This window comes from Populus nigra, chromosome 4 (genome assembly GCF_951802175.1).
Source record: "Populus nigra chromosome 4, ddPopNigr1.1, whole genome shotgun sequence".
Classification (NCBI taxonomy): domain Eukaryota; kingdom Viridiplantae; phylum Streptophyta; class Magnoliopsida; order Malpighiales; family Salicaceae; genus Populus; species Populus nigra.
The window spans coordinates 20625229-20647615 of NC_084855.1; the positions used below are offsets into that span (position 1 = coordinate 20625229).

Below are 22387 nucleotides of genomic sequence, written 5' to 3' on the forward strand. Positions count from 1 at the left end.
TTGGTTATCATCTTCTGGTCCAAATGTTACTATTGTGATGGCCATGCTTATTTTAGTGGAATCCAGAGGCAATGTACTTTTCCGGTGACCAAGGGCTTGTCAGGTGAAGGTCCAGTTGAGATAACATGTTGTCAATCACAGTTTATATATCTTGACCACCTTCGGCACTCCATGATTTAGTCCTTCTGCTGGACAAGCAACAAGTAGCAGGATGGTTTTAGAAAGTGATGCCGAGATTCAATGTTTCAGTTATAGGGCATTGGAGGCAAGCACGGGTAACCCATGAGGGAGGACAGTGAACATGCTCAAACTCCATTGCTTTAAGCGCAGATACGTCTAGAGTCAGGAATACAAATTAAATCTTTCTTTGTTTGATTATAGAGAACAAGCCAGAATAAAATATATACTCCGTGTATTCCATGCTAAGGATGAGATTTTTGTTTTCTACTCGTCAATCGGCTTCACTCGGAGGTTCAGTTGCTGAGATCAGTGGACAAGAACAAGCACATCATTGCTTAGCTCCCTCAATTTGAAAGCGTTGAAGATGTGGTCTGAGCAGGCTTGAGAGTGGTTGGAATTTCTTCATTTGCATGATTGCTGGCCTCTTTCACAGAGATTTGAATCGCAGCAACATTTATGTCAATGGGAACAGTATTGGGGTAATTAATCACTGCTCGGAATCATGTTCTTCACACCTTCAGTTATTTCTAGGTTCCTTTTAGTTGTTGGGAAGCTTTACAGAATTATTATTGTTATTATTATTCACACCATTCAACAACTATTATGAAGCTATGCCACGACTAGAAATTGTTCCCTGTGATATTATATAAAAGGTGCAAGATTTTTGCGTATTAATTTAAAAAAAGTTGGAAACTTGAAATAAACCTTGACTTCAATTAATTGGGTTACAGAAACCATCCTGACTTGAAATTTCTCTTCTGCTGGAGGTTTTGCCACACCCCAGACCAGTGCACTTTTGAATGGTGAAGATTGGTCGTCAGAATGGCTTTATATAACAGAATCTGATTATGGATGGCTATTTCACCTTGTATAACAGAGGTTTTTAGACTCGATCGGTTCAGGTAAACCTTAACAGAAAAAATCTGGTTTCATATTGGGTATATATACTAACTAGTCCACCCAACCCGAAACCAGCTGAAACCGACTCAAAATAAATAAATAACCTTATACATCAAGTTAGTTATGTACTAAATTATAACATTTAGGTTTGGTTTCATTTTAGGTCGGTTTTGGGTTATGAATACCCAAAACCCAATCAGGTCATATTTAGGTATAAAAAGTCCATACCCGATCAAGTACAGATCATTTTGAATAATTATTTTAGGTTCAAGTTATAATATAAAACTCGATTCATGGATATTCATTGTTATCACTAGATCTAATCAGCTAATGTTCGCCATTTAAATTACAAAACATTTTAAGTTCACAGCAGCTTAGTTGTTGAAAACCATTTATAGCAAGAGATGATGGCAAAGATGAAAAAACCTATCGCATGTCGAGCAAAACTCAGAAAGAGCAAGGGAAAAAAAGACTGATTGAAATAATTAAAAAGGGGGAAACCCAAATCCTTAGCTCTTTCTAATGATTTGCCCTCCCCTGTCCAGCAAAGCCTGCATATCATCTTCGACACACATAATTAAACCACTTGGATGCTTCCATGAACTTTCCCGACCAAAAGAAAGGAACTGTTAAAAAAAAAGGTACAGCACATCTTACCGAAGAGTCATACTGCTTGTGCCTACGCATACATACAACACAATAGAACCCAAAATGACAGTAGGGAGCACTGCGCCTCCTCTGTCAAATAAGTGCTAAGTCACTCAATTCATAAAGGCATTAAGACTTAAAAAATGAATAAAGTAGTGGTTAATAGAGCCTCGCATCAAAAGCAGGAGTTTCTACTGTTGAAGAGAGAAACAATACCACCACGTCCTCTGATATAGCCTAAACACAAGCAATAACAACTCACATAAAAGGTGGAGTTGAATTCTATAATCCCAGACATGATCGAAAATATTTTTATCAGATGCTTCTCTAACTTAAATAGTCAGAATGAAAGTGCAATCTAATCAAGAGAAGTAGACACACAGAACCTGCAACGTGGGCAACACTGAATTTTATCAACAGCACATCACCATGCATATAAAAGCCAGATCACGCCCAACCATAAGCATGAATCTAATTTAGTGAAGTATTAGATGAGCATCTTCAAAATATAATGTGAATTTCTCAATTGGAAAATAACTTTCAACATCCCTATATTAATGACCTAATTCTATAAGCTACATGGTATCATGAATATTAGAGTCTTCAAACGATAATGGTGCAAGTATTCTTCTACAACTACTGGTTGTCCCCCGTTTTCAGACACTTATAGTGTTGCTCTTGAGCTGCTGCCGGAATAAAATGAACATTTTACTGCTTATTAATCTGCAATAAAATGCATGGAAAACATCAAAATGTTTTGCTTAAAGATTAATACGAGGTAGAAAACAGCAAGCATATTAAAAGTACCTACAGAAGAATTATCATGGCAAGGCCTTCTTTTCATGCTCCAACACTGTTATCACCCTGCTTTGCAGCATCCTCAACAGTATCAAGAGATATTGGAACATCCTCTATTGTAGCTTTGGCTTTTGGTTGATCAATCTTGTCAGCAGCATCCAAGAGAGTTGAATCACTGGCCTCATCTTTTGTATCAGGAAGCTGCAAGTCTTTTGCCTCTTCAATTGTATCAGGGAGCAGCAAGTCATTGGCTTCTTTAATTGCATCTGGAAGCTGCAAGTCATTGATCTCTGCAGTTGCGTCTGGGGGGAGCAAATCATTTTCCTCTTGGGTTGTATAAGGAAGCTGCGAGGCTTTGAGCCTTTCATTCGTGTCAGGAAGCTGCAAATCGTTGACCGCATTTGTTGCATCAGAAATATGCAGATCGTTGATTTCATCAATAGCACCATTGGGCTGAACCTCATTAATTGTTGCATCAAAGAGTCCTGAGTCATTGACCTTGTCCGATGATGCATCAGGAAGCTGAGAATCATGATCACTTATTGTTGCCTGACAAGTTTGCGAGTCATTCATCTTATTTGTTGGCTCACAGGACTGGGAATCATCAAACACTTTACTTGCCTCACCATATATTTTTCTGTCGTTGACCTCAATAGTTGCATGACAAGGCTGAGAGTCATTCACACTGTCAGAGTCTCTACAAGATTGAGAGTCAATGATGTCCTTTGTAGCATTGCTAAGCTTTGCACCATCTTCCTGATTAACCACATTTGGCAGCTCTTCACTGTCACCCTCGCCAGCTGCATGAGACAGCTGTTGAGGATCAAAGTTATTATCAGTTGCCTGGCATAACAGCAACTGACCAACCTCGCCATCTGCCTGATGCAAGTGCAACTGATCAGCCTCGATAATTGTACCATAAAACTGAGGCTGGTCATCCTCACTTGCTTCCTGATATTCCATTAGATCACCCTTTCTCCTGCGTTTCCCAATACCTTTCCTTCTTATCCTCTCCTTCCCCCTTGACCTTTTTCCTAGTTCAATTTGTGGGGGGACTGAAGGTGTGGCTGGACATTCAATTTGGTCCCTCAAACAGTCCTGCGCAATAAACCTGATCCTTGAAATTGACTCAAATTGCTGTCCATCCAACCCTTTTGTTGAGAATGAATCCGCTAAATAAGCAATTTCCCTTAGACCAGAGATCTGCAACAGTTAAAGAATAGACCATTAAAGATTATTATAAAAAGTAAATGTAATAGCAAAATTGAAGTTTGAGCATAGTCCTACCGTCCTTTGGAACTCAGATGAGAGAGAGATTGGCCTTCCAACAACTTTACGAGTAATTTTCCAGTACCATTGCATGTAGTCGCTTTCATCTACACCATCATCCCCATCCACAATATGGAGTTGACGATCCATCCATTCATTAAGCTCCGACTCCATTTTCCCAGACAAGTCGACCCCGCCATCAACTCCCCGACTCTTTCTCAGCCACCGCTCCACATCATCTGGGATTGGTTGAAGCATGCCATATTGCCTTAGGCAACGATCAGGAAGGTGTCTTTCTGCCTTGTCGAAGCATATGAGCATTGTCTTTGATCTCCCTAAAATCAAAGTATTTTTTATATCTTTTGGTATTACAGTACTGTCCATAATTTTGTAAGGAAGCCACTCCACCTATGTGTCAACACCATGCCAGTTGAATTAGAATTTTTTTTATTCAGTAAGTGGAATAAGAACTGAACTGAAAGCAGTAAAAACCTACATCAGTTGTTTTCAATGAGTCCAGTGCCTTGCGGTAGAAAACAACATCACGGTTTGTTGTTGGCCCGCTTTGTTTTCCCTTCCATCTAAGTACAAATGGAAAATGATCGTGGATGGGGTCCCGATTAAGCTTTGGTCGGCCCACATTCAGGTGAAAGTAGCTCCAACACTACAGAAAGCAAGAACCAGTCAATACCAATATTATTTATCCTAGAATGAAATTAGTTGCTGAAAGAAATCCTTGCAGCACACATCCTGACAAAGAAAAATAAATAAATAAAGGACACGCCAATCTCCAAGATGATCAATGGATAGCTATAGTTAAAACATGAATAACCTGCAGTAATGTTAAGCAACCACAAATGGTACTTTGAGATTTAACACATGCATTGCCGAGTGCTCTATACAAGAAAGCTAATGCTGCTGCTCCCCAGGCATACTCCCCAGCTTCTTCAAAATATGCAAACAAAGGAAGGTACATTACTGGAACCTTATTCCCAGTGGTAGTGGAAAATATTGTACTGCCCACAAGGTACAGAAGATAAGCACGAGTGCAATGCTCAACTTCTTCAATAGGTGCATCTTCAGAACAATGAGAAAAGAACTCCTTCAACCAACTTAACTTCACCATCCCGCCACTCGCGTAGCTAGAGTCTGGTGCTTTCCCTAGAAGCCCTTCACAAACCGAGGCACAAGTAGTGTGTGTTATTCCAATAACAGGCTTCCCATCAATCGCAAGTCCGAGCAACAATGCAACATCTTGGAGAGTAACAGTCATTTCACCAACAGTGAAGTGAAACGTGTTGGTCTCTCTCCTCCACCTCTCAACAAGAGCTGAGATTAGAGGATTGTCAAGACTAATAGCCGGAATCTTTCTCAAGTAACCAAATCCAGCTTTCTCCACCAACTCAATTTGTTTAGGAGTTAGCTTCCATTCACCCAGCTTCGAGGTGTGTTCATGGCATCTTAGCGCACCACGCTCCTGAACACCACCACATAAACAAAGTCTTAGCAGAGCACAAACAATGCATGTGCTTTAATGTAATGATCATGAAAAGTAAGACACTATGTTTCCACACAAACACCAACCTGGCCATCCCAAACTGCAGAGGAGACATGCTTGTCTTGATCATACAGTACACTACCATCAATGGGTCCGGGATTCGTATCCATTCACTGCTTCCCACCACCACCACCACCACCACCACCACCAACGTAAGCAACTGCAACAACTCCATTATTAACCATCCAAAACGCCTCTTTCAACAACTAGCTTGCAGTTATTATTATTATTTTGTAATGATAATAATGAATTAGACTTGAATCGAAATCTTCCATGGATATCTAATTTTTAATTTGCTTTAAACCTAGATTATTGTTCCTATTGGCTAATAGATAATTTACAAAAATTAAAACTAAGAAAAACCAACACCGTAGTTGTATTAACTAGCTCTGGCTGCAGCTTCCGGGAAAATGAAAAAACAAGGAGGACGAGGATAGGGGATAAAGGAATTACGAACCTGAAAAGGGAGACTGGGATAAATTTTTAGCAAAACGACGACGGAGAAAGAGTTCTGATTTATCTCCCGCTACGACCAGGAAGGAACTGCTTCGAAAACAAAACGACGGGTTAAGCATCGAAGCGACGTGATATCAAAACCTACAACTAAACCAGCCTCTCGTTTTGGGTTAAACGCGTGTCCTTATACACGTGTCACTTTTTCAGTAGTCCGGGCGTAGCCCCATTTTTTAATGATATGTTTGGGCTATCTATTGTTTCTTGAATGGGCCAACTTAACCACCCATTACAAATATCAAGAAGTATCTTTTTATTATTATTAATTTTATTTTTTAATATTTAACCGATTTTTTAAATCCGATGTTATGATTTTTTTAATTATTTTTTATAAAATTATCATAATCTTAAATGAAATTTCTCATATTTAGTTGACACATAATTTTATGAGTGTTAATTTTTATTATCAGGTAATTAAAATATAAATAATTTTAGAAAAAAATTAGATAATTAAACCTAATTAGATGCATGACTCAGACCACGAATTTAACGGGTTTACTCTATTTTTTATCTTTTTTTTAATTGATTTTTTTTCAATCTCGTTCTTCAACATTTGATTAGTTGGAAATTGGGCTTCATAATCTAATTTGATTTTGATTTTTAAGGGATTATCAAGGTCTCATAACTCGGGGTTTTGAGTGTAGCAAATTAACTTGATTTGACCTAAATCGATCCAATATGTTGTCAATTTGTCATCTTATTATATTTTTTATATAAAAAAAATATTCAATATGTCACTATCTTAGTATTTAAAAACATGATGTCCAACATGCCTCAGATTTTGAATTCATGATTAGAACTTTTGTTTTTATAAAAAAACATGTTAGCAACACCTGAATATTTTTTTCTAATATTAAAAAAATATTATATTACCCAAGATATGAAAGTCTAGGTGAACCTAAAAAGAGGATGAATTAAGTTGCCAATTAAAAAGTTTTTTGATAACTTAAAATAATATATAGCACAACCTAATGATTAATACAAATAAACTCAAAATAATAATAGAAGCAAACTTAAAGATGCACCAAAAAAATCAACACAATAAGACAGTAGATAGAGTTAAAAAGGCATGCACCGAGATTTTTATACAAGTTCGGACAATCATCTACTTTTTCTTTTAACCATTGTTCAAGAGTTTACTATCATACACGGTATTCTTAAAAAGGAAAGCTAAAACTTTACACAATGTTTTTCACATGTAAAATAATGAAAACCTCTTCCAATCCTTTTTTATGTTCAGGATTTAACCTAATTTTTTTGTGGGCTCAACATTAAACCTAATTATTTTACTGGCCCAAGATCAAACCTATCACAATCTGTTTAGAAAATCAAGATTAAAAACATTTCTCAATCCTTTTCCAGTTTCAAAATTTAATCCAATCATTTTACAAGCTCGAGTTAAAAACCAATCATCTTACACATGTTAAGGATCAAACCTTCCACCTAATCTATATAGTTATCAAACCCAACTCGGGTGTTAACTCAGCTGAGGGGCCGGGTTTCGAGTTTCATTGGTCAACCCAGAAAAATTACAAAAAAAAATATTAAAACTTTTAATATTTCATATAAAAAAATTAAGAAATAATTCATTTGAATATATTCCATACATGTTGTAAATAATGAAGTTTAAAAGAGTATTTTAAAAAGTTTTTTATCCCATATTGATAAAATTTAACTCTTTTTTTTTGTGAACATAAAGCATATATATTAAAGGGTTTCAAATCCCACATTGAAAAGATATTATGTTAACCTTTTAAGTTGAAGTATTTAAACCAAAAACATTTTTATCCCATATTGAAAAAATTTAACTTTTTTCTTGTGGACATAGAGTATATATATGAAAGGGTTTCAAATCCCACATTGAAAAAAATAATTTTTTTCTTGGGAACATAGAGTATATATACTAAAGAGTTTTAAATCACGCATTGAAAAAAATATATTTTTCTAATATCTATATAGTAAACTTTAAAAAATGTTAATAACCAACTAAAAATATGAAAAAAAAGGGTATAAAAGAAAAATCATATTTGAAAAAAAAAATTGGGTCTCGTCAGGGTTCACCTGGGTCATGGGTCAACCCGCCAGATCGACCGGGTTTTGCTTAGTTGTTGCACTGGATGGTTTTTTGTCTTATCCGGACCGGTCCAGCCACCGGGTCTCGGGTTGACCCATCGAGCCGCTCCAAGTTTAATAACACTACTAATCTATTTGATGTGTACAAGAGTAAAAAATCCTTCCTCACCAATACTTGTAAATGTACAAGTATCAAGCCATGTAAATAGCCTTCAGAATTCTTTTCCAAGTGTTTTAAATGTCACTTACATTTCCACAATATTACTTTCTTAATAGAGTTAAATGGAATACAAATGACCTTATTTTTTTGATAAATCAAGAGTATTAACGAAGGTTGTAAAAAGTTGTATGAGACTAAAAATATGATTAGAATTTTGCCTTAGATGTTAATTTTTATTTTGCTAAAGAGGGGGGTATTTATAGGAGTAAAAGATCAAGCTAGTCATTAGGTACACTCTTAAAAAAATTTATGTTTATTAAAAAATCGATTAGATCATTGATAAAACAGTTTAAACTGTTTAAAGATGTTGAGCAAATTCTAGAATTTTTATAAAATAGTTAAATCATTTTTCAAATCGGTCAGATCGTTTCTCAAAAAAGTGATCCTTCTTCTAAATTAACTAAACTGACTTAGATATCAAAAAGATTCTTTTATTTGTGTGTTTTGGTCTTTTCATATGTTCTTTAGAGTGTGTTTAGGTTTTATAAAAGTGGAATATGGTTTCTAAACAAATTAAAAGTTATTTGATAAACTCTCCATACAAGACCTTGATCTTTGAAGTTAAAAGTTGTTATGCATCATGTTTCATGTTTGAAGATAAAATCATTATTATGTCAATTTATGTATCCATATCTTGCTTCTTTAATTATTTTTTTAAATGATTCTATACTCTTGAATTCTGTACAAATCATCACCAAACTTGTGCAACATACAAATGCAAGTAATATATTTTCATATAAGCACTCAAATAAATTTAAGCATTAATGCATCTTTCATACAAGCATATTAATGCAACAAATAAAGTCAATCAAAGCATTCTTATGTTAGTTTAGGATATCAATGTAAAACATATATTTAAATATATATTAAACAATATTACTTTTATATTATATTATTATCAGAGTCATACAATATTAATTATATTTTTTTATAATAAAAAATAATTGGTATGCATCCAAACTAATACGTTGTGACATAAGCAATGATATAATATTATATAAAAATATTTATATTTTTTTGTTTTAAAAATGAATAAAAATAAGTATAAGCATATCTTGAACTCTTCACCAAACCTAAATTATTTCCTCTAGTAAATGACTCTATGAACCAATGCATTGAACTTTCATAATTATCTCAATTGTTTTTTTTATAAGGTTTCATACAATTTATACAATTACTAAAGTAACTTCAAGCCATATACTATAAAACATTTATATTTATTATATCGTAATATATAGTTTAACTTATTATCAAGTAATCCAATTGATTACTCTGTGATTGTGCTAATCATTAAAAATAAAATACAATCGTCATTCAAAATGTATATTGTTATATTAAAAAAAGAAAATAAATGTGATTAGATCATCTCTTTTTCAAACATGAACCCTAGGCACCATCTTGAATTCAATTGTATCCAAGAATCCCATGTTATCAAATCATCTCATCAGGCTCAACAATCTCGATAGAGATCTGGATCTTGAACACCGGATGGTGTTAGTTTCTTGCTCGAATAAGAAGAGGTTTACCCATCCAGAGAATTCACTTTCCCATGTGTGAATAACAGCCTAACAACTAGTGTTGAGACCTGCAACCAAATATCAATAACTATTTAGTAACCACAAATTCCTAAATATGCTCAACACTGAGAAATGCAATCGAGGGCTTTACCTTCTGTTGAATGGCAAGTTCATCTTTTCTCTTATTCTTGCTTAAACTCTTCATATAGTTGGTAACAGGCCTATCCAGCTCTCATCATGTTGGGAGAGTGATGAACTCCTCTTTTATATTGCCTGTGCAATGCTGCCCGGTTTCTCTAGACGTAGGCTCTGAAGGTTTGTACTGAGCTTTTATTTCTCGTCATAACTCATGTCTCTCTTGTTTTTGAGCGGAAAATAAAGGGTTAAAAAAACTAGAAAAATAAGCATTTTTATAATTATAAGGTTGATATTGGTAAATGAAACAAAGTAAAACATTGCTATATCCGTAAAGGCTAAATTCTAAAATACAATTCACCTTTATATATCCAAAGTTTTTGGTCTTTTGTGGAATTGTGAAGAAAGAAAATGTCATACATTCACATAAAGAAAATGTTCTTAAAATATAAAAATCTATTATTTTAATGCATTATAAGCAAAAACATTTTAAAAAGTAATGTTTAATGTACTCTCAAACAAGCCCGCATTCTATGAATTGAAAACTTCACTCGCTCTATAATTTGCCAGGGATATCTTTAATTGATGAGGATTCAGCTACTTCATTCTCTATCAAGTGTCAATAATGAACTTTTCCAGTGAAAAATGTATGAATTTACCAGTAAATGAACAAAGATTTTATGTAAGAAATCTCATTCCATACTATATATTATGATCAGTACATTGATGTTTTCAACTTATCTGGAACCATGGAAGCCCCCAATTCAGCATTGTACATAAACTGCAATCTGCAGATAAAATAGATAACTAATGGAAAAGCCACGCGTGGGCTCCCAGTCAGCACATTACATGACTGCAGCTACCTAAATATGGGAGTCAGTTGGAACCTTATAGGATTCAAGGACGTTCCTTGTTGATTCTATGACTGCTTGCCCACTGACATAGTGCTGGCGGCAAACAGGCATGTAGACATCAGATCCTCCAATCAATTCTGTCTGGGTCTCTGCTGTCTTCCTCAAGGTAAAGAAGGCTCGCTTGCCACAAAGTTCACACCTTGCTGTCAGCTTTGTTAAAGTATCAGCAAGAGGTATTACATCAAGCACAGATCCGAAGCTCCTCCTACCAAACAAAGGTAATATAAATCAGATGCCAATTTACAATGAAAGAGCTCCTAAAGTCGAACAACAACATTTGTCGAACCAAATTAAATTACTAAGAAAGACATTGAGCAACACCTCAAATAATCCCCATCAAGGCCAGCTACAATTATAGTTTTCCCATCATGATCAGCAGCCTTGCAACAGAATTCATAAAGATCTTCAAAAAATTGAGCCTCGTCAATGCCAATCACGTCAAGCTGTCAATACAAATAGATCATGAGAAGTGGAGGAGAAAGAAAATATGAATTGAAGTAAAATCATCAAACCAATCACAACATTTTCTTTTTAGCAAGCCTTCTTTCAAACTCGTAAAAAGAAAAGGAAAGAAAAGAAAATCTTATTTTCCTTCTCTCTCCGAAACCCATTAATCAGCGGCAGCATCAGCAACAATAATAGACCCTGTTTAGATCTGATTGTGAAATAAGCGAATCAAAACGCTAAAAAAAGAAACCTTGTGATATTCATCATCTCCAAGCTTGTGATGGAAAGAGGAGAGATCTGGCAAAGACCAGCAAGGAAATTTCAAGCCATCATGTGTGACCACCGAATCGTTTGCATATCTTGTGTCCTTGCTTGATTTTATCATTGCCACATTTCTACATTAAAAATAATATTCAAGATCATTATTTTCAAAAATCAAAATTAGAACTTTCCTTTCGCGTATCTAATACCAGATCATAACCCTCCCCAAAAAAAGAAGAAGAAGAACCTGCCACTGCTGCTCTCAGATTCGATACGACGGAGTAAATCGGTGGTTTTGCCAGCAAACATGGGGCCAATGATGACATGTACTTCACCGGCCTCACAGCGGCCACCGTTAATCGAAGTCAAAGCAGCCATGGGAGAGTAATAAGCTGGAAGTGGGGGGGAAGAATTTGGGAATTGGGAGGTGAGAAGATGGGAAATGGGGAGAGATTGATGTTCTGTTTGGAAATAAAAATATATAAAAGAAGGCTGGTTTTGATTTTGAATGGTTTTGGAGGGAAAAGAATTGGAGGGAAGTTGAAATATGAATTTCTTTTTCTTTTTCTTTTTCCTTTTCCTTTTTTAAATTCAGCACTCGTGCATGAGTCATGCGACTCTGACTCTCTGATGGCCGACCTGGTCGGTGCTGGCTGAGCTGTACGTATCTTTCGTCGTGTATTTGTTAGATATTTTAAAATTTTGGTATAGGATTATTTTTAAAATTAAATATATTAAAATAATATTTTTTTATTTTTTAAAATAATTTAAATATATAAAATTAAATAATTCAAAACAAAAATAAATAAATTCAATTGTTTTCAAAACCATTTTTACGCTGATTTGTTTTGCATTATAAAAGTATTTTTGAAAAATATTAAATTTTATTTTTTTATTTTAAATTAATTTATTTATGTTTTTATATAATTTTGATATATTAATATTAAAATAAAATTTTAAAAATAAACAATATATTTTTAGTTCAAATCAAAAAACAAACTACTAAAATATGCACCGAAGAAATTTTGATAATGTGGGGTTAGGCTCATTGGGCCCACTTTGATTGTCCATTTTCATTTGGGCCCACCGTTTTACCCAGTTTTTTTTTTTTTTTTTTTTTTTTTTTTTTTTTTTGCTCTTTTTGTTTTTAGAATGCATTAGGCCATTAGCCCATCAGGTGCCGTTTTTAGAATTAACTAACCTGTATAGGCACATTCCACCGTGAATAGAATTTTAAATTAGTTTTTAACGTAAAAGAAATAAATATTAGAGTTATGTTTGTGTTTTTCAGTATTACGATATTTTTTAAATAAGAATGGAAAGAAAATGTATAAATTGAAAATTATATAAACTAATAAATTATATATAAAAAAATTATTAATATTAATTAAAAACTAAAGCAGTAAGTTAATTATTTTTATAAAAAATAAAATAGGTGTACATGGAAATAATTTACCTCAAATATCCTTTTTATTTAATAATTTTACTTTTATATTTAAATTTCATTTTGATAACTACATACTTGTTTTACCTCAACCATCCTTTTCATTTTATATGTTTTCTTTTATTTGTTTTAAAGGTTAATTTTGATCATTATATACATATGATTTTCGTTCTAATAAATTATAATGATTTATTTAAAGTATTATGAAATTACATAAATAATTCAAAAGATCAATTAATATTAAAAAATAAATAAAGTAAACAATTTAGAAAATGATACATGTTGTTGATTAAAAAATAAATTGAAAATTAAGAGAGAGATCGGTCATTACTAAGCTTAATAGGTCAAGCTCACACATTTAGCTTTTAATTTTTTTTGTGCCCTTTAAACAATGAAATTTAAGAAAAAAACTCTTTTGATGTTGATTTTGGTCCTTTTAATATTTTTTTTCTCCATAAAATGCATTCTTTTCTTGTAAATTCTCTCCATCTTATTTACTGTTTTCTCTTTTTTTCTATTTCTTAAAAAAAATCATAAAATAAAGTGAAATTGACAAAAAGAATTGAGCTCTGTAAACAGATTTAAGAATATAAGGACTAAATGTACATTTTATAAAAATATGAGGACTAATTAACTAGTCGTGTTACAATACAGGGACTAGGTTATAATTAATTCCTACATTGTAGGATTAGAAAAATTACAGTGGATGCTGTGTGTTAATAGCATGCTTGAACATTAATATATTTTTTTTTCACTTTTTCCTGAATAGGGATTGCAATTTGTTGACTCTATTGGGTGTTTTTTTTCACTTTTTCCTGAATAGGGATTGCAATTTGTTGACTAATTAACTATTGGGTGTTTTCTTCTTTCTTTTCTCTTTTTTCCTTTTCAAAATATAAAGGTGTTTTATAATTTGTTTTTTGTGTCCAATTTGGTTTTTATTTTTTTCATTACTATTTGTTTTTTTTATCTTTTTATGGTTTATTTTTTTCTTTTTTTATCATTTTTTTAATTGAATTTTATTTTTAATTTCATCACTTAGCATTCAATTTCCATTTATTTTTATGTCAAATTCAGTGTTTATTTTTTTATTGTATGTTTTTTTTTCAGTTTCATCACTAGATATCTTGTTGATTAAGAATTTTGTTTCACCATGTTTTAGGGTTTCCCTTCTATAAGATTAGTCCTGGGTTCACGATCAGAGTCATAAGTTTTGAAGGTTAACACGGGCTGATTGTAGTCTTTTTTTAGGTCTTTTTGAAAATTAATTATTTTTAAATTTCATCATTCAACATTTAATTTTATCGAAAAGTGGTCTTCATGCTTTTTTCTCACTTTTCTTTTTATGAAGTTATCTCAATTTTATACATATGGTCGCAGGTTTAGCGGATTAACTCGAGTCGACTCAAATAATTTTTATTGTCTTTTTAAATTAATTTGTTTTCTAGTTTTATCATTTAATATTAGATTATTTAATAATTAAGTTTCATAATTTTATTTAATTTTTTTCGACATGGTTACCTCGATATCATGTCCAAGTCGCAGATTTTGCATGCGGATATGGGTGGGATCGAGTCGGTTTTTTTTTTTACTTTTTTTGAATTATATATTTTTTTGTTCAACTTCATCATTCAACATTTTATTTGTTATAAATTGAGCTTTGAATTTTTTTTTTCATTCTGCTTTCTATGAGATTATCATGATTTGTTGTCAAATAAGATCCTTCAACATTTGATTTTTAAAAAAGTTGATTTTTTTTTATTTTATCATTCAACATTTGATTGATTGGGAATTGGTCTTTAAATTTTTTTTTTCAGTTTTTTTTCTATGGGGTTATCTCAATCTTATATCCATGGTCGCATGGTTTACAAGTTAACTCGGTTTAACTTGCATCTATTTTTTTATTTTTTAAGTTATTTTTTTTTGGTTTTTGCCCTTCAACATTGAATTGTTTGGTAATTAAGCTTCATAGTTTTATTCAGTTTGCTTTCAACGGGGTTACCCTAATGTCACAATTAGGTCGTAGATTTGCCATGATAACTCGGATGGGTTCAGGTTGGCTTTTTTTTTACCTTATTATCATTGTCAATTTTTTTTTCTAGTTTATTTATCGTCATTGCATTTTTTTATTCAAATTATTTAAATTAATCAAGTATATTAAATCTGGTCACATCAATAATCTAAGTCTTATATATATATATATATATATATATATATATATATATATATATATATATTGTTATTTTGAAAATGCTTGTGTAACCTTGATAATTATTTTAACATTAAATTTTTTTTGGATAGGCCACCTATCTGCTCTCAGGATATAGTGGATGTATTTACACTCACACAAACATAGTAAATGTAGTCTCAATTTTGATAATTGGATACTTGACATTTTGATTTTAAGACACTGTTTGTCTCTTCATTCAATTCTATTGTCAACCTAATTTTGACTTGGATGGGATGGGAAAACATGCTTTGGATTTTTATTGGCTATGGTTTTGAAAAGAAAAGATAGATTAAAAAAATATCTACGTTAACTATTTTTTTATTAAATTGGGTAGTTTTTTATTTCATTTTTGAAAAATAAAATAAATTAATTATAATATGTTTTGTTGATTTTATTTATTTATTTAGACTAGATATTTTTTTAAAAAAATAAAATAAAGCTAAAGAAAAATATTAAGAAATAAATTTATTTTTGTATGGAACAATTTGAAACACTTAAACATGAAAATTAAATTTATTATCTAATAGGATATGAAACAAATTTAGTGTATATTTTGCTTATATCTCTTTTTCTTACTCTTATGGGATGTTTAAGAGTTTGTTAGTGGTTATTTTTCAAAAGTTTTTTTACTCGAAAATGCATTAAAATAATATTTTTTATTTTTTTAAAATTATTTTTAATATCAATTTTTTAAAACAATTTAAAAATAATTTTTTTTTTAAAAAAATAAAAGCTATTTAGCTAGTGAAAAGACCAAAGTTCCTTTCGTGGGGGCACGAACAAAAATATTAGTAATTGATAAGAACAACTTTGCATATACTTTCCACGATTCCAATTTTAATTCAAGGTTTACATGGTTGTTAATTTCAGGGCCCGTGGAATTAGTCAAGGTGCGCACAAGCTGGCCCAAACATTCACGTTAAACTAAAAAAAAAATTGAGTTCAAGGTTTCTGTATGTCACACCCAAAATTCATGTTAGGCTTCACGCTGTCGAGATCAGGGTTGCGCGCGTGTCGTTCTCACATGACACGACCATCAGCGCTCAACTATATACCAAGTGAATTTTAAGGTTTAATATAGAAGACACTAGATTTTCTCCCCGCACAATTGTTGCGGGGCAATTCTCGAAAACTATTTTTATATAATTTTATGATAATTAAAATAAATATTCCTAATAATTATAATAATGTAAAAATGTATTTTTTAAGTTATTTTTTTATTCATCTATTTCCTTTTTTTTAACAAAAACATTTACACATTTTTTTTTATCATAAACAAAGTTTTTTTTAATGAGAACTTATCAAAATTTCAATAAAAATCAAGCCTAGATATTTTTAAGTGAATGTATACAAAAGTAAAAGAATGATTAATTTAAGATAATTATATAAAATATTAACAATAACAAAATAATAAAATAAATATTTTATTCTCGATAAATATTCATGGATAAACTTCTTCTTTTTTCGCACATTAGATTCATAAAATAATTGCTAATAATATGGTGAAGGCTATAATCTTATTTAAAAATTATAGCATAGCCGGATAATTCTGTAAATATCATATAAATAATTTTATTTGAAGAAATATTCTGAAAAACAAAACAATTAATTAAAAGAAAAATAGGTAAGAAATTTTGTAAATGGTTGCAGGTCAAAATCTCATTCAGAAAAACATGCAAGTAGCCGCTCGGCTTGAAGACCATGCCCGCGCAGCTATTCTAAAAAGCAAAAAGCGCATGCGCACCTAGAAGGCTAGAACTATAAAGTTAGGCCTACACACCTGCCTCTCCTTTTCTTTTGTTAATAGGATGGGAAGCGACATGTTGTCCACTGATTTGAGTTTTTAGATTTAATAAAAATTAAAAACATATTTGAATAAAATGAACTTCTTCCCTAAAACGAATCTATTGACTTATAGATCAATATTTTTTTTGTAAATGAACAAATTATTTTTCTCTTTTCTCTCAACATTCAATATCTGAAACATGAAAAAAAAATTTAGAATTGAAACTTAAAATAAAAAAATATCAAAAATGTGTAAATTTAAACTTCAAGTTTTTTGTGCCTTTTAAACAATTAAAATGAAAAAAAAATCCTTGCCCTTTCAATTTTTTTAAATTATAACCTAAAATTTTATTTTGTAATATAAATTTTTAATTAACATTGAAATATTCAAAGCCACGTCATATGTGACATGTGTAAAAGCTTCCAAAGAAAAACAAATATCAAGATGTAAAATGATGTCAAATATAACTTGCGAATATAAAATAAAAAAATTAATTTAATAATTAAAATAAAAAAAAGCATTATTCCTTGAATAATACAACCAAACATATTATACAATATACTAAAACAGCTTAGTGTCCTTATTACTGTTTACATAGACATAAAGTATTATGAATTGGAGCAGTGTAATGACAGTCCAGCCCTTGATACAAAGAATTGTAAGGGCGGTGAGGGGCGGTGTGGGAGGGGTGAAGTTGTCTTTTTCGTTATGATGCATTTGGCATTGAAGGAATGGTTAGGGAAAAAATGGTCAGCACAAGTTTTGGCAGGGCTGCAGGCCATGGGGAGCGGGCACCTGGCGCTGGATCTGCCCCTGCAAGGACACCTGGTGCTTGGGCTGCCTGGCGCTGGATCTGCCCCTGCAAGGACACCTGGTGCTTGGGCTGCCTGGCGCTTGAATCTTAGCAAAAGGCTCGATTGACTATGGCAGCCCCATTGTCACATGGCGTTAGCAGACCAAGCGTCACGTGGCACTAGGATCATGGTAAAAGACTCGATTGGCTATGCAACCCTACCACGACATGGCGCTAAGGCAGACTAAGTTCCACGTGGCGCAAGGGCACCCAAGCGCCCGATTTCAGCTTCTCATTGTTATTATAATATTATTACGTATAATAAAATTATTAATTTGTATACCACAATTGATAATATTTTTAGTATTCATACTATTAATTATAAATAAAATAATACTATTTATAGCACAAATAATACTATTTTTTATAATAAAATAATAATATTTGTAACACCAATTATACTATTTTAAGAGAGTAATACTTTTAATTATAAGAAAAAATAAAATATTTATTACACAAATTATATTATTTTTACTATTAATACTTTAAATTATAATAAAAATAGTTATAATACAAATAATATAATTTTTTATATTAATAAGTTTAATTAAAATTAAAATTAAAATATTTAAAATCCTTCATCAAGATCCAATAGAATTGGGTCACGCAAGACCCATTGAGCTTGGGTGTTGAAGCCGAACCCAAGACAATGGGTCCTCCTTCAGACCCAAGCACCAGATGCCCCACATTGAGTAGGCGCGGGCTAGCTCACCCCAAGCGACCGACATTGCCACGTGGTTTTTTCAACCTTTAGGTAAAATATACAATTTAGCCCTCATATATTCTAAACTATAAATATCATGTCCTTCTAATTTTCAAAAAAAAAAAAGAAGTCAATTTTAGTTTAAAAATTTAATTTTTATATTTTTAAGTTCCTGGTTTGAGAGAAAAAAGAGTTGTCGGATTTCAGTGTTAGATAGAGAAAATCAACATTAACACTGATTTTAGCCACCAAAATAGTCGATTATGGTGTCAACGAGTTCCATTTGATTAGTGAAGTTTTACTTGAGTGTTTTCTCACCTTCAAATTGCCTAAGAAACCAGATCTAAGCTCGGGAAGAGTTGTGGTTTCAGGCTGATCTCGGGTTTAAATGCGATTTTTTAAGGCTATTTATGAATTTATCAAGATATTTGAATGTTTTGAATAAAAAATAGGTTGAAAATTGGATTTATAGGCAAAAAATCAGCCAACCTTGTTATTCTAGCCACTAAAGTGATCAGTGAGTAAAAGAAACGATGAGTTATCTAAGTTTTTTTTAAAAAAACAATTACGACCCTTTTTAAATGGGCCAGCAATGCTAGACTAGCTTGCTGAGCCCAACAACACCTAAAATCTTTCAAATTGTTATATATATAATTTTTTCTTTTTTAAAAAAATTAACACTTTTTGTTAACATGATTTTTTAAAAGTTATATTCAAATTAATACTTATTTTCTCTGATGTTTTTTTTTGTTTACGAAGCCTTTTTTAAATAATGGTTTTCTTTTAATTATTTTTTATGTATTTAATTTTTAAAGAGATTATTCTAAGTCATCTATAATTTTGTTTTATGTTTTATATAATGAAATTTATTTTTTAAAATGAAAAATAATTATGTTTGTATAATATTTATAATACGTGCAACCTTGCATAATATTGTTTTTCAATTGATTTTATTCAATCAATTTCATGTAGGTGTCTATTTCTATTACCACCTGATCAAACAAAAATTAATTTAATAAATAAAGTTGTTAAATACAATTAAATACATGATTCGTATTGCGAGATCAAATATCTACATATGCCAACTTTGTTTATTTTTGTTTTTAGTTATACATAATGACTTTTTTTTTAATTTGTTGATATATATGATTCTCAATTTATTTAATTAAATATATACATATTCAATTTTATTTTGTTAAAAAAAATATCCGACCTGTGACTAGCAAATCACGAGTCAAATAGCTAATATCTCCCTGTTCAATTGCTTTTTTTTTTTTAATTCCATGTTTATCCGGTTTCTTGTACACCTTTATGATATAAAATATTGTTTATATACATTAAAAAAAAAAACAATAACAATGGTGGAACTTGATCGATCGATACTTTAAAGAAATAATAACAAACAAATTTGCATTGCTAAGATTATATGTTTTTCCACGTCGGAATAGCATTTGATGAATACCGATGGAAAAACAAATGGGCATCAAGGTGGGAATAAAATAATTGAAATATCTTGGCTGAGTTCACACATGAGCTCACAACATTAGTTCTCAAGCATCGATCCTCAAATTAGCACTCTGAGAACTTCTGGAAAAATAAGTCTCATGTGGGACTTCAAACACTCTAATATTGAAGTTTTATTTTATCAATTTTACTGCATATCACTCTAGTATCTAAATTATGATTTTTTTAAAAAAAATTCAATTTGATACTTAAACTTTTACTTTGAATAATTAAGTAATTAAAACTCAAATATTTTTCTGGGAGGGATAGCTGAATTGAAAGACAAAGAACTTAAGTGAAAAGAATGGGTAAAATTGTGATGACTTTCAAATTTGTTTGCAAAGTTCATTCTAATGCCCTTTTTTTTGGCTATTAGGTAATGGTCCCTCTAATTTTTCAAAATTCATTTTTGTACCAATTTTTTTTTCCTTTTTTTTCAATTCTTTCGTTTTTATTAATATCTTTTTTTTTAAATAACTTTTAAATTTATGATTTAATTAATATCTATTCTTTGTGATTTTTTTTTAGATTTCTTAACCATTTTAAATTTGATATTTTTAATATGTGCAGTCTTGCATATTTTTTATTTTATTTTATTCAATAAATTTCATGTGTGTATCGATTTCTATTACAAATTGATTTTAGTAAATAAATTTATTAAACACAATCAGGTAAATGACTCGTCTTTTTATTATTGAAAAGGGGTTTTCTTTCCGTGTTATCATGATCGTTTTTTTATATATTTTTTCCTGTTTGCTATTGTTGTCTTTTTTTTCTCAATATAATTCAAATAAAACCAACTTATTTAATTGATTGATTTTTTTAAAAAAATACATTTCCAACACCTAAATATTTTACTAGAAAAATAATGCAATCCCGCACAAATAAAACCAACTTCCCTGTTTGTTTGCTGGAAAGTAGTTTTATTTTGGAAAATGAATTCTGAAAAAGTAAATTATTTTTCGATGTGTTGGTAGTGTAATGGAAAATAAATTGAAAAACACTTTCTAGTGTTTGATTATGTCATGGAAAATGAGCTAAAACATAACTTATTAATGTTTTATTTTTTTCAAGTTTATTAAAATAATGAGGAACAAATCTTACAAATTAAAAAGTTGAACGAGAATGGAATTGAAAAAAATTATAATTTCATAAATTATCTCAAATAAAATAAATAATAATCAAAATAATAAATATCAATTCTAAAAAATAAAAAAATTGAAAGATGAAGAAATTAAAATAATAATAATTAATATTTTATAAATTATTTTAAATAAAATAGGTAGCAATCAAAAGAATAAGGACCAAATTCGATAGATAAAAATTTTCAATTAAAAAATGATAAGGAAAAAACAAATAACAATTATAAAAAGGAGGACCAAAATCAATATAAAAATTAAATTCTAATGGATGAAATTGGAAAAAAATATTCAAAACAAAATATATATAGCAATCAAAATTTTGAGGATCAAATTTGATATAATTAGCAAATAATATGATATTTTTCAATTTTTCACAACTTTCAGAAAGTGTTTTCCGTCCAAAATAGAAGGAAAACACTTTCCTGGAAATCAAGCTAAATTTTTCTTTGATTGGAAAGTGTTTTTTGTTGACCGGAAAGTGTTTTCTATTGACTAACTTTTCTAATAATAAATAAACACAGGAAAATTTGGAAAGTGATTTCTTCTTAGAAACAAACATAGCATTATTGATTGATTTGTTTTTTTAACAACATGTTTTATCATCTAAATATTTTAATAGAAAAATAATGCATTTTCGTGTACGGACACCAGTATAATCGGTAACTGTAGCTTGGTTAGGTAGGTGGTAAAATTTAAAAGCAATAAACATATTTATCGGAAGATTATCAAAGAAATAATGAAAAAATGCATCGACAAATTCATGTGGGAAACCAAACAATACATGAAGATCGATGGACCACTTATAAAAAGAATAATCGATCACCTTTTCAATAAAAAAAATAATCAATCACATTTGCATATATATATATATATATATATATATATATATATATATATATATATATATATATATATATAAAAGAAATAACAATCATACCTCTTTGAAATTGTTGTTGCAATTATTTTTTAAAATGCTTTTCATACTGAAATATATTAAAATAATATTTTTTATTTTTTAAAAATTATTTTTAAGATTAGCGTATCAAAACGATTTAAAATATACAAAAAATTAATTTTTAATAAAAAAATTTAAATATTTTAAAAACACAGATATAACCATGTTTATAAATACTCACATACTCATCTCAATCAATAAGAAAGAGATATTCTCAAGGAAAAAAAATCTATATATAAAAGATATTTTGTGGATGGTAATTAATTTACCAGATAAAAGTCACTAATAGTATGAGATCGGAAATCAAATTTCATCATAAGACTTGAAAATACATGAAA

General features: G+C 30.5%; 2 protein-coding genes across 5 annotated transcripts; both read right to left on the minus strand.

Moving 5' to 3' along the window:
• Positions 1-2228: 2228 nt before the first annotated feature.
• LOC133692469 (protein MAIN-LIKE 2-like) lies at positions 2229-5948 on the minus strand. Of its 3 annotated transcripts, none has more exons than XM_062113441.1 (7): positions 5811-5948; positions 5380-5466; positions 4628-5272; positions 4292-4459; positions 3814-4203; positions 2540-3729; positions 2229-2451 (listed from the first exon to the last, which is right to left on the minus strand). In XM_062113441.1, exons 2-6 carry the CDS (start codon positions 5461-5463, stop codon positions 2569-2571), a joined length of 2448 nt encoding a protein of 815 aa, XP_061969425.1. In that variant the 5' UTR covers positions 5464-5466; positions 5811-5948; the 3' UTR covers positions 2229-2451; positions 2540-2568. The 3 variants fall into 3 exon arrangements, with proteins under 3 accessions (XP_061969425.1, XP_061969424.1, XP_061969426.1); XM_062113440.1 differs by having other exon boundaries at positions 5380-5513; XM_062113442.1 differs by having other exon boundaries at positions 2536-3729; positions 5380-5513.
• A 3409-nt stretch (positions 5949-9357) lies between these two features.
• Positions 9358-11881, minus strand: LOC133691675 (thymidine kinase a-like). Of its 2 annotated transcripts, XR_009841722.1 has the most exons (6): positions 11681-11881; positions 11423-11567; positions 11047-11168; positions 10534-10930; positions 9828-10033; positions 9358-9744 (listed from the first exon to the last, which is right to left on the minus strand). XR_009841722.1 is itself a non-coding variant. In XM_062112279.1 (4 exons), exons 1-4 carry the CDS (start codon positions 11809-11811, stop codon positions 10675-10677), a joined length of 654 nt encoding a protein of 217 aa, XP_061968263.1. In that variant the 5' UTR covers positions 11812-11881; the 3' UTR covers positions 10488-10674. The 2 variants fall into 2 exon arrangements, 1 of the variants encoding a protein (XP_061968263.1); XM_062112279.1 differs by lacking the exons at positions 9358-9744; positions 9828-10033 and having other exon boundaries at positions 10488-10930.
• Positions 11882-22387: the final 10506 nt, after the last annotated feature.

What these genes read in the sequence shown, in the direction of transcription:
- LOC133692469 (XM_062113441.1), bottom strand. Translation starts at nt 5,463, where the DNA reads ATGGATACGAATCCCGGACCCATTGATGGTAGTGTACTGTATGATCAA. An exon ending in CTGCAGTTTGGGATGGCCAG is followed by an intron (nt 5,273 to 5,379) that starts GTTGGTGTTTGT and finishes GGTGGTGTTCAG; the next exon opens with GAGCGTGGTGCGCTAAGATG. An exon ending in ACTCATTGAAAACAACTGAT is followed by an intron (nt 4,204 to 4,291) that starts GTAGGTTTTTAC and finishes GTTGACACATAG; the next exon opens with GTGGAGTGGCTTCCTTACAA.
- LOC133691675 (XM_062112279.1), bottom strand. Translation starts at nt 11,811, where the DNA reads ATGGCTGCTTTGACTTCGATTAACGGTGGCCGCTGTGAGGCCGGTGAA. An exon ending in GAGATGATGAATATCACAAG is followed by an intron (nt 11,169 to 11,422) that starts GTTTCTTTTTTT and finishes TTGTATTGACAG; the next exon opens with CTTGACGTGATTGGCATTGA. An exon ending in CTTGATGGGGATTATTTGAG is followed by an intron (nt 10,931 to 11,046) that starts GTGTTGCTCAAT and finishes TTTGTTTGGTAG; the next exon opens with GAGGAGCTTCGGATCTGTGC.